This window comes from Musa acuminata, chromosome BXJ1-6 (genome assembly GCF_036884655.1).
Source record: "Musa acuminata AAA Group cultivar baxijiao chromosome BXJ1-6, Cavendish_Baxijiao_AAA, whole genome shotgun sequence".
Taxonomy (NCBI): domain Eukaryota; kingdom Viridiplantae; phylum Streptophyta; class Magnoliopsida; order Zingiberales; family Musaceae; genus Musa; species Musa acuminata.
In genome coordinates, this window is record NC_088332.1 from 39462966 (window position 1) to 39475864 (window position 12899).

Here is a 12899-nt window from a genome sequence, read left to right on the forward strand (position 1 = left end):
CCTGACCGTGGTTTACCGGCACCATAGTCCAGTTATGACCTCATCCACTTTTCGGCGGCTCATTCTAAATGTCCCATTTCTCCCCAAATATTGCACGGATCGATACCTCTGCATGATGAGGACGGTAATTAGATGATAGAAAAAGAACAATCCTACAACAATGACGATAATTAAGATTAATTAAGATGATAAAAAAAATCAATCTACATGTGAGAGACTCGATGATTTGAAGTTATAATTAAATCCGAAATGTCGATCCGATGGATTCATTCCGGGGGGGTTTGTTCAACTTCTGTATTGTTTGATAAGAAGGTATCAAACTGTGATTGATACTAAAGAAAGAGGTCATATTAAAATGTTATTCTTGAGCGTAAATGGAACTATGAAAAGTTTGGTCAATGTATGATGAGGCTGGTGTCACATCCATAGTTCATAGTTGTGACATTATGTAGATAAGGACATGATAACCAGAAGCAATAGGAAAGGGCAAACATGAGGACCAGGATGATGATGGTTAAGGAATGTAATGTACTATTTCTTGTAGATATGCTTTCGGTTGACATGGAGTTGGAGAGGAAGAAGACATGCTACCAAACTCCCTGTTCAATCTGAGCTGTGAATGGAACAAATCATGCCAACTGAATCTTTCGGACCACAAAGAACAGATGGCCTTTTCAATTAAACCCTGAAACCAGATTGAGTATTATCCACACAAACAAAGGGATCTTCCAATGGTGATAGGGCTGAAAGAAGAATTATCACATGCCATCAACCTTTTTCATCATAGAAGTTTTCATGCCTTTCTCATGTATCAACTTCACCACCTAACGCATAATGTGAGGAAATATGTTAAAAGGACTACAAATAGGTGTGAGCAGGTGTACAGACAAGAACATAAGATGCCTGATTGCCATTGCCGTCACGATTCAAGGAGTCCAAGTTGTTGGAACACTTTGGACTGTGCCTTTTGTCAAAGCATGTGATGGATGTCTTGTTTGATTTAGGCAATCGGCTGCAGCAATGGTGATTGGACGATTCACTGGGTCGGACTCGAGGGGATGGATGATATCTCCACCAAGAGCTTGTGCAGTGCTTGTGGCTTTGAGAAGAAGGGTGAGTGATCGGAGCCTTTCAGCCGGAAAACCTTCTCTGGTGGATTGACACCACACAGGCTCTGCTGTAGAGAAATGGGTATTGCATTGTCCTCGGTGGTTTCTATGTAAAATCTCCTTACTGAACCATAATTCTTGTCCGTGAGTGAGAGTTTCTCCAACACTGGAGCAAAGGGAATAGACCTCATGGCCACCAAAGCCAATGCCACATCCTACAGAACCAAAAGAGAGAAATTGAGTAAATGAAGGTAAGCACAAATAACAAAAGATTAAATGTGTGGTTAGTCTCGAACACCGGTAATAGTATACCTTAGCTGGACTCTGATTAAACAGCAACTCTTTCAGTAGAGACCTGTCCAGATCAATAGCTGTAGGAGGGTGGTCTTTTCCATTTGCATACACAAAAACTTGCGCTTGTTGCATCAGATCATTCATACCTGCCTACAGTAGAAATGGAGCTTAGAACTGGCATGCCAGTTTTCAAAGAAAATGTAAAAAAAGAAGATTAGGAAATGGTGTTTTGTCAAACATATGTACATGTAGGTTTTATTACTTCTTCATGCTAAGTTGGCCATTTGCTCATTCACAGGGACTTGACTTCAAAATTTCTAGGGTCTTGTTATGTTTTTACTTCATGCCAAACAAATCAACATTCCAATACCTGTAAAGATCTTGTTAAAGGTCAAAAATTCATATATCGTTACATACAAAATCATGCTTATACCAAATTATGAAAAATGGGGTGAAGTGATGCACCTGTCTCAAAAGTCTTGTGACAAAATTCAAATATATGTTTATTTCTACTCTACTTGTCAAATTTATTTCAGGACAAGTTACAAGGACAGATTCAAACCTCTCGTGAAAACATATCAAGAGTATTCTGGCCATTGGTTGGCATTGCTGCACAGAGAAAAATGGCTTTGGCAACTTTAGAAGGGAACATTTCCATCGCATATGACACACAAGCACCACCAAAATCATGCCCTACTAAAATCACCTGAGAAATTTAAAAGTTGTTGAGCTCAAAGAAGCACTTCCAAGATGAGAGACATTGAGATAACACAGTGATTCTAGCTTAATAGGAAAACCAGTTTACATGAATAATCAACCAACATGATACATTAGGTTCGGCAAGTTCTATGAACTCATGAACCTATTAATGATGCACTTAGACATAAGACAACTTGAGCAAACTATTATGCTACAAATTCTTGAAGTATTTAGCTTATTTTAAGTGATGATAGGAAGTTCATCTGGACACTAGAATATCAAGTCTACAGTAGCCTTAGTAAGCTGGTCAATTGTCACCCAAAAAGATATTACACTGTTTTCATGCAACTGTGTAGCTTACAAAATATTTTCAAAGAACATCATTGCTTGTTCATTTGAGATGTCTGATTAATAAGTACCTATGTCCAACTTAGCAAATTCCTTAAATTCATCACAGACAAGTGAGTAGATGAATTAAAACGAAAGAACCTATTGCTGCAACTATTTAATAATGAAATAAGATAATATCAGAGGGAACCTAGATACAAATGGAACACTCTGATTATGATCTTAATGATAATCATAGAAAGATTAAGCAGATGTCTTTTCTTGTAAAAAGAATGAAAAAGAAAATTATTTATAGATGTTCTTAAAAAAGATAGAAACAAAATTTGGGCACGATGAGAAAAAATGAACCCCTTATAAACTTTATGAGCTTATTAAGACACAGATGAAAAAAATTCTTTTGAAATAAATAAGCAGAGTACACACCTTGTCTAGATCTCCAAGTGTTTCAAGGAAATCAGTAAGTGGCTTTACATGTTCTGGAAGACTTGTAATTTTATTTGTATCAAAAGAATTAACTCCAGAACCTGTGAGGTCTATAGCACTGACTTTGAATCTACTGTCCTCTAGAAGTGCTATAGTTTTATACCAGCACCAAGCACCAAACCCACCTCCATGAACGAGAACAAAATGCTTGGTCTCCAAGTTATCAATCTTTAGATCCTGTTTCAGAAAAAGAACTAAGATTAAGTTAAACAATAAAAATATAACGAATTAATGATATTAATATTTTACCATAAATGCTATGGGTCTTATTTAAGTGGCTTGGATTGTTTTCATTGCTACATCATTATACATTGATGAGCAAGTTTCCTTGCTGTTTATTCTTTAATAAGAGGCTATGTTAGTGCCTAGTAATTCAAAGGGACTAGTCCTCTGATGATCTTGTCAATAGAAGATGTGACGAATCCATCAGTACTATAACCCAGCCAGCTTATGATAAAAAGGCCAACTAAGTATCTGTAGGCACAATGGGTCAACTAGCTCTGGCAAAGAAAGGTACAGACAGGGATTATACTGTAATATTTTAACATTCTGTAACATAAAGAATAAAGGCAAAAAGGGAAGGCATGTGACTACCTACTTTCTTTGCATGTTTATTAATAGGCTATAATAAGATGAAGATAATAGACAAGTATATGTTAACCAAAACCTGAAGAAATAGGAAAAACTATGAATAGAAGGTCATAAATGAAAAAGATCATTGACACAAGGGAGGACCCTGCAAAAGACCAGAATAATTTATTATCTCTTTTTGTAAAAGAGCACTGTATCAAACAACTAATATAATTTGCTGCCACAAGAAGACCATGTGCTTAACAAAGCTTGTGATATACACAATATTGGCAGTAACCTTCTGAAACTAACAGACCATGTGTTGTTAAAGTATCAGAATCTCTTGCTTCAAAATATATACTATTTCACCAGGCTAAGAAAAAGTTTTTCTTAACATTTGTTTTTCTCATATTAAGAAAAACATTTGTTTTAGTTAAATGTTTCCCGTATGCTAAGGCAAACAACGGAGATAGTCTTAGAATCATAACCACAAGGACTTGGTGATGATAGTTTGAAATATGCAACTAACACAAAAGATATCGAAGCTTAATGCTTGATAGAGTGATTAACAGCAGTTTTACTCGACCAAACAATGGATCGGCTGTTCATGGTATTTTGCCAAAGCTCATATGAACTTATCTTTTGTCTTGATCAAGCAAGCATTTGACCAAGATAAAAGATCAACAATGGCATTTCTTTTGGAGTTTGCTGACCAGCAATAGAACTAATTAATAAGGACAGTTATTCAACATCTAATAAAGAAATCATGATGAGGAGGATTGTGCAAATGAGAAGAATGCACTATCTTTGACCAGATAGTTTCAATCTTCAAATAAAAGCAAAAGTCTATTTTGGAATTCAAGCAATTATAACAAGTCAAGTTCCAAACTTTTGATGAGAAAAGTCTTTATTAAGGCTCCACAACTTTTTTCTAGTATGATTATTAGTGAAACCATATAATTTTCTTTTATAGAATTTTAAATCAATCACTAGGTCTGGAATATTAACTCCTCAACTCCATGTGCCCAAATGTTTGGCATAACTCCTACTCTTCCAAATTGTTATCTTTCCTCAAAGAAAATTACCTCTCATGGTCAAACAAATCCCAAGTCAAGAAATGTGTGAAAAGAAAACAAGTACAAGCCATGTTCACATCAGAAGTTAATTAATAAACTAATTATTAATTAGTTAAGAGAGATCAAAGAAGGTATTCATCCAATAAAATGGTGGCAAATCCCAGCACAATTGAACATATGCTGCGTTTAGAGGTAATACCCTTTCAATGTCCCAAGCATACCTCGAGTTCCAACTTATTTTTTTATCTTCATAGTCCAATTAGAACAACAAAACACTTCAACATAAAATAATTTATCTATTAAAAAATAATACGCCTACCATATCAAATTCAGATACAATCAGAAGAAGAAGAAGAAGAAGACGGCAATTGGGCCAGGTGATGGTGCTGACCTGATTGACGAGCTGCTGGGGCTGCAGGACCGGATCAGCGAGAGACCGCGGCCTCGAGCTCGAGCTCCTAGGCAGACCCTGTTTTTTCTGACCATGGCCAGGATATCTCAGAGACGTCGACCTATCGAAGGGCACGGTCCCGGTGCCGGTGCCGTCGCCGCTGCTCTGCTGCAAGAGGATCGCCGCCGCCAGGGCCTGCTCGTGGGTCAGCAACTCCTCGCCGCGGCCCTTCCTCAACGACCGTGCCTTGCCACTCCGGTCGTTCGAAGCGAGCCCAATCGCCGCCGCCACCTCCGCGGACAGGCCCGGTGGGGGGTTCACCGCCTGCCGGCGGCGCTGATGCTGCGGCCGTCTCCCCTCCCCGGCATCGGAAAAGCACGAGACAAGAGCTCCCATCGCCTTCGCATGGGAAAAGGATCGAAGAACTAGGGTTCACCAAGACTAAATTCTTGGGTCCTCGTTGTCGGCGTTCCTCCGCCCGCGGCGTCCAGCGGAGAAAACCAACTGTCGCGCCGAAAGGGCGGTGGCTGAATACTTATATAAGAAACGTCACATAGACGTACTCTTCATTGCAAGTAAATTATCTGAAATGACACGGCAAACACTGATCTGAAGGTTAAGACGACATCTCAGCAACACGTGGACGGTGACGATCTTCTCCTGGTGCAAACTTTATGCGGACAAATGAAGGGTAGGTTTTCTTCTCGAAAAAAAAGAGGACGCGGCGAGTAAACTAAAGTAAGGACGCAAATTTCCCACCATCGTCTTCTACGCCCCGTGAAATAAGTCAATCTTGTGCTTTTGGGTCCCACATTTTTCCCTTGGACACCTGGAGGGTAAATTTCGAGCTCAAGAAGTCCTACGCGAATCTCTCCGTGGAGATCAGCTGTTGTGTTCAGCAGCAGCAACTTCACCAAGAAACTAATAGCTATCCGACACGTGTTGTACTTAAGTGAAATATATATGTATAGATATGTTAAAAATACCTCGGAAATATATTGACAAATAAAAAAAAAATATTTGAGGATTAATTATGTATTTCATGATGGACAAACGAATAAGAATAAACTAGTTTTACGAAAACGTCACATAAGCTGAATTTTAATTAAAAAGATAGATTAATTATAAATTATCTCATGTAACACTTAATATTTCGATTCTTATACTTTTAAGAATCTTTATAACAATGAAAATAAAATATTTAACATCGTTTCTCTTTACGCCATCGATTCTGTTAATGAAAATATCATATTGTTTATCATTAAATATGTACTGATTTTACTTTACTTCAATTTATCATTGAGTATGTGTAATATTTTCGTTAACAAAATCGACAATGTAATAAAAACATGATTAGATGTTTTACTTTCGTAAGTATAAAAATTTTAATATAATATTTAAAAATATAATGACCGAAATGCTAAATATAATTAATTATAAAAATATATATATAATTAACTTTTAAAAACTAACATAAGTGCCAAGTAAAAATAGGCATATGGTTATTAACATCATGTTCTGATGTTATTGCTCTCCTTTCATGTCATTGTAAGCAGACTGCTGAGATTCCCCACCTTATTCCACCTACTAATCCTTTAATATCATTTCATGCTCTGTTTTGGTGTGTATGTGTGGGTGTGGAGGAAGGAGCATTGAGAACTTTTGGATTGCTGACTTTGGGAATTGAGTGGCAAAATGTGAGTGAAGCTTGACTTGTCATCACACCAAATTTTGACTTTGGCATTAAATCACACCCACATAACTCATTGAGCAGCTTGAATATTCAACATAAAACAAAATGCATGACATGTTTCTTTCACACACTAATTCTTTTGAGGTGGACATGATCTCAAGACTACTCATGTCTCAGCATCAAGAACTTGATTCTAGCTGGAATCAGCATTCAGCTCATTTTGTAATCATATCAGAAAAAGAGTAGTATTGCTTATGCTTGTAGTGGAACAGATTCCTCAAATTGACTACTCTGTGAAGGTTCCTCTCCTCTCTAAATGAAGATGCAGTTGGAAGGACTGACCGCTCTTTATTAAATGAACATAGCAAACCTTCCTCGGATGGTCTTCACATGTTTACCTCTAAAGGGCACTTTAAAGCTGCTCTTTTACTCTGTTATTTATGAGAAAGCATCAGTGGCTGGCTGCCTCATGAGGTGTACCACATTCTGAATCTTATGAGAGTGGTTGTGGAAGCTTTAAGAAGTGCAGCTTTTCAAGAACTCCATGGCTGAGAAACCAAGGACTCTGCTTTAGATGTTCCTCAAACTCTTTTTCCAACTGAAAGCTCATGATGCCTCTCTATCAGCACTGTCATATTAACAATCACTGTGGCAGAGGAGGTTCCTCCTTTTACGAAAGTCTCATCTGTTAGCTGATCCTTTGTGATACAGTAGCATCCATGAGTGCTGAAATGATAAGCTGGAAAATGTACAACAGTTTTGCCCCCATGGAAGGTAGGAAAGAAAACAAGAATGATCTGCATATAGCTGTAGATAAAAGCTAGAAAAGAAGATAACATTTATGCAGTGGCAAAAAGACGATCTCAGCCAGGTTTCTTGTGACCTTCAGGGCACCACCGTATGAACCTTTTGAAGTTTCTGATCATGTTTTTTCCCTCGAGTAAGAAACAGAAGTTAGATACATCATTATATATATACATACATACATACATACATACATACATACATACATACATATATATATATATATATATATATATATATATATACATACATACATACATACATACATACATATATATATATATATATATAGGTCCGAGAGTTTAAAATCTCATCTAATATATTTTATATATCTAAAATAATGATTGGATAGTGATGTAATGGATCCTTTTACCAAAGAGTGAAGATTTAAAATATCATCCTGATATATTTTAACACCAAAAACATTAGTTTGGTAATGATGTATCATATTCTTTTATCAAATATTAAGTGTTTTAAATCTTTTTTGACATATTTTACCTCTAAAACATTGATCTTATCGTTGAGGATTCGAAACATTGTCCGACAATTTTTTTTTTTTTTGAAGGTGTCAACTATTATAACTAGTAAAGTCTTTATTAATTTATTATAAGATTATGTGCTCTTTCATTATTTAGTATCTTTATTTTTATTATTAAATAATTTATAATCATCCCATCCATCCACTTATTTCTTTAGGTGTACTTTGCCAAGCTAATCTTCATCTGTCATAATTCTACTCTAGTGAATTAATGTAATTATATATCTTTATCAAATATTATTTGCCCCAACGTTTTCTAAAGGATTAGCAACCCAAATAATTGTCTTATATATCATCAATGAAATTTAGAATCTCTTGCTTAAACTATTTTTTGTGAGCATTCTTTTCAAACAATCAAAGATCTATACATCTTAATCATGTTCTTCAGGTCCTATGATACAAGTATCGAATCCATAAGAAGAGTAGACATGCAGCTGCAGGTGCTCCGAGATCTTGGGCTCAGCAGCCTGAGCCTACAGCAAAGGCAAGTGCAGTGGGAGGAGATTAATTTGATTTACGAGAGATGGATGAATGTCCGATAATTAATAGAATTAAGCATTTCATGATTGTGATTTTTGAACTATTAAGTTAATATGTTAGTTAATATTATATCAGATTACATCTTAATAAATGGTATCAAAGCTAATGTTGAATTAAGTGACAATAATATCACATGTCAAAGGTAGAAAAGACTTGAGAATTCATTTGGAACTTATCATTTAAGACTAATTAAGTTAACAAGTTAGTTATCCTGTTGGGAAGAGACTTAATTTGATTTACAAGAATTTATTTGATGTATAAATATTAACTTGATTTAAGCATTTTGTGCATGCAGTTTCAAATATCTAAATTTAATAGATTAATTTTATATCGAGTTAGATTGCAAAATCCTATGTTATAGCTTGATTTAGAGTTTATATTTAGACGTAATGTTAAGGTGAAGAATGAATTAAATTATGTTTTAATAATGAGATGAATGTATTATCACTAGTATATATCCTAACCATTTTGGAGTTCAAAATGGTATTCTTTCTAATCTTATAGAGTATTTGATCATTTTCTATCGGTCTCGGTCTCAGAATTCATATTAGCATCTCATCAAGATGAACCTCAAAAATAAGTTACTCCTTTACTGATCAAGACTACTCCTCATCAATTATTAGAACGAAGATATAATCTTATCGGCATCATCGTATCAATCAAAGCCTCATGCAACCAACATTAGATATCGGAGAAGAGTTACAGATGTCTATATCCTTCACTGATGGCTTTTCTGGGTCAACACACTTATAGATATGAAGTGTGTCAGATAAAATCTCCATAAGTAAACCTACCTACTTGATGTGATGAACCAATCACTATATAAGCAATTGCATGATTTGGAAGATTATATACAAGTTAAATTAAATTATTTTTAATGCATTGGATGAAAGAGTTATGTTATTGCACTAAAGTTATTCAAATCAATTAAATATTAATTTAATTTAATTGAATAACTAAATCAATACTGTTATGCACTAAAGTTACTCTCTTTGCTCACTCCCAATCTGAATCGAACGGCACATAACAACAATTGTTTGATCTGCCACAGATAGAGGATGCTTGCAATAAGCATAGAATATAGAGATCTCTGCCACAAACAGAGAGCTCTAACAAGCACAACACAAACAGAGTGGTAGAGCGAAACAAGAAAGAACATCAGATGGGATTGTATAGCGTTTTATTTTCCTAAGAAAGGCAATTGATTACCAACTTCATTCACCTAATGCACACACTGTTCGATTACTTGAAGAACCAATTACTTCTTTCATGTCCTCATTATTGGGAAGAAACATGTTAATGCGGAATAATTCTTTTCCCTCTTTGTGTATCAAAATAGGTTCATCATCAAAATACCAACTTGATATCAAAATGCTAAATCAATCAGCACAGCATAAACAATAGAGTAATAAATCAATCACACAATGAGATCAAATCTTTTTAACGTGAAAAACCCAATGTGCGAAAAACCACGGGACGCAATCCACCTTAAACTTTCACTATCAATAATAATGATAATAGGTTTACAGTAGGTATTCTCTAGAATAACTAGAGGATCAGAATAACATCAAGATTATAGATCTTGGCTAATAATAGCATATCTTGATGATCTCCTCCAAAGAGAATTCTAGGTCTCACAAAGTGAATATCACAGAAAAGTACCTTAGAGAGAGTAAACTGTAGATCAACACCGTTAGGATTGTAGAATTTGCTGCAAGGATTCTCCACATAAAATTTGGGCTGAAACTGACAACGTTTGGCCACCGATCGTCAAGCAGAAAACTCAGAAACCTAATCTTTCTCTCTCTATTTCTCTCTCCTCTTTTCTCTGCACGTCGCACGCTGCGATCTCACTGTGCGCACCCACACACTGCAGTCTGCTCAATTTTGCCCTTTCTCTCTTGATTTCTTTGATTTGGGTTGATGACCCAAATTTGTCCAAGCCCACATATGGGCTGGACCCAACAATTCTCCCCCTCCAGCTCATATGGTGGGCTGTACCAAGCCCGCTCTTCGCCTACATGCTTCAAGCTTCTCTTTAGGCAAAGACTTTATCAACATATCTGAACCATTATCATTGGTATGCACATTTTCCAATTGTAATTCTTTCATCTCAAGCACATCACGAATCCAATGATATCTCACATCAATATGCTTGGATCTAGAATGATATGTTGAATTCTTGGAGAGGTGAATGGCGCTCTGACTGTCACAGTAAACAATATATACTTCCTGTTTCAAGCCCAATTCCTGTAGAAACTTTTTCATCCATAAAGTTTCCTTACAGGCTTCAGTAACTGTTATGTATTTTGCTTCTGTGGTTGATAGAGCAACACACTTCTGTAACTTAGACTGCCAAGAGACTGCTCCTCCTGCAAATGTCATCAAGAATCCCGAAGTGGACTTCCTGGAATCAGTATCACCTGCCATGTCTGCATCCGTGTACCCTTCTAACACAGGTTCATCATCACCAAAACATAAACACAACCTGGAAGTACCTCTTAGATATCTTAATATCCATTTCACTGCTGCCCAATGTTCCTTTCCAGGATTTGAGAGAAATCGACTAACAACTCCAACTGCATGAGCTATATCTGGCCTAATACAAACTATAGCATACATCAAACTGCCTACTGCAGATGAGTAAGGCACTCTGGATATTTCTTCTTTTTCTTTCTCACTTGTAGGATATTGTTTCAAATTAAGCTTGAAACGATCTACAAGTGGGGAACAAACTGCTTTGGCTTTACTCATGTTGAATCTTTCAAGAAACTTTTCAATGTAAGTCTCATGAGATAGCCAAATCTTCCTTTTCTTCCTATCACGAAGAATCTTCATGCCAAGTATTTGTTTCACCGATCCTAAGTCTTTCATGGCAAAAGACTTACTTAGCTCTTTTTTAAGCTTTCCAATTTTTCCAACATCATGGCCAACAATCAACATATAGCAGTAAAATAATAAAATCATCATCTGAAAATTTATTCATAAACACACAATGATCAGATGTGGTTCTATCATACCCTTGGCTCATCATAAAGGAATCAAACTTTTTGTACCACTGTCTAGGTGCCTGTTTGAGTCCATATAAGCTTTTCTTAAGCTTACATACCAGATTTTCTTTTCCCTTGACTTTGAAACCTTCTGGTTGCTCCATGTAAATTTCTTCTTCTAAATCACCATGAAGAAATGTTGTTTTTACATCAAGTTGCTCAACTTCTAAATTCAAACGGGCAGCCAAACCAAGAACAACTCGGATAGAGGACATTTTTACAACCGGAGAAAATATTTCTTCAAAGTCAATACCTTTCTTCTGACTGAATCCTTTCACAACTAGTCGTGCATTGTATCTTTGTTGTGAGCTATTATTTTCAGTCTTCAATTTATAAATCCACTTATTCTTGAGAGCTTTCTTCTCTTTCGGCAGCTTTACCAAGTCATAGGTGTGGTTCTCAAGCAAGGATCTCATCTCTTCTTGCATGGCTTTAACCCACTCACTCTTATTCTCATGTAGAATAGCTTCTTGGTAAGTTTCTGGCTCTTCCCCGTCAGTAAGCATAACATACTCATGTGGAGGATATCTGGTAGAGGGTTGTCGCTCTCTAGTGGATCTTCTCAATGAAATCTCAACTGGTGGTGGAGGTGCTTGTTCAGTTGGTTCAGCATCATCAACTATAGGTGTGTCATCACTAGTATTCTCACCACAATCATCTTGTTTATCTCCCCCATGATCATCATGAACTACAGGTGAAGGAACTGGACCCAAACTCCAAGGAATATAAACAGAGGTTTCTGGCTTCTCAACATTATCACCATCATCAAACAATTGGTCTTCAAGAAACACAACATCTCTGCTTCTAATAATCTTCTTGTTCACTGGATCCCATAATCTGTACCTAAACTTTTCATGACCATATCCCAAGAAGATACATGCTTTTGCCTTATTATCAAGCTTGGACCTCTCATCTTTGGGAATATGAACAAATGCTTTACACCCAAAGACTCTCAAATGATTATAAGATATATCTTTTCCTCTCCATACTCTCTCTGGAACATCACCTTGCAGAGGAACTGATGGAGAAAGATTTATCAGGTCAACTGTAGTTCTCATAGCCTCCCCCCAAAATGACTTTGGTAACTTGGCGTGGGAAAGCATACACCTAATCCTTTCTTCAATGGTTCTGTTCATCCTTTCTACCACACCGTTCTGCTGAGGAGTTTTAGGAACTGTTTTCTCAAGCCTGATACCATGGAACCTGTAATAATTCTCAAAAGGACCCCTGTACTCGCCACCATTATCTGATCGAACACACTTTAGCTTTCTACCAGTTTCTCTTTCAACATTGACATGAAACTC

At 36.4% G+C, this 12899-nt stretch overlaps 1 protein-coding gene across 1 annotated transcript; it reads right to left on the reverse strand.

Moving 5' to 3' along the window:
* Positions 1-735: 735 nt before the first annotated feature.
* Positions 736-5482, reverse strand: LOC103989233 (putative methylesterase 11, chloroplastic). Its single transcript, XM_009408034.3, has 5 exons — positions 4971-5482; positions 2874-3110; positions 1966-2109; positions 1422-1553; positions 736-1324 (listed from the first exon to the last, which is right to left on the reverse strand). Exons 1-5 carry the CDS (start codon positions 5364-5366, stop codon positions 1037-1039), a joined length of 1197 nt encoding a protein of 398 aa, XP_009406309.2. The 5' UTR covers positions 5367-5482; the 3' UTR covers positions 736-1036.
* Between the last annotated feature and the right edge of the window lie 7417 nt (positions 5483-12899).

Bases quoted from the DNA above. Each gene is read 5' to 3' on its own strand.
- LOC103989233 (XM_009408034.3), bottom strand. From the start codon at position 5,366: ATGGGAGCTCTTGTCTCGTGCTTTTCCGATGCCGGGGAGGGGAGACGG. The intron at 1,554-1,965 runs GTTTGAATCTGT...TTTCTACTGTAG, and splicing joins TTGATATGTTTTCACGAGAG to GCAGGTATGAATGATCTGAT. The intron at 1,325-1,421 runs GTATACTATTAC...TTGGTTCTGTAG, and splicing joins TTAATCAGAGTCCAGCTAAG to GATGTGGCATTGGCTTTGGT.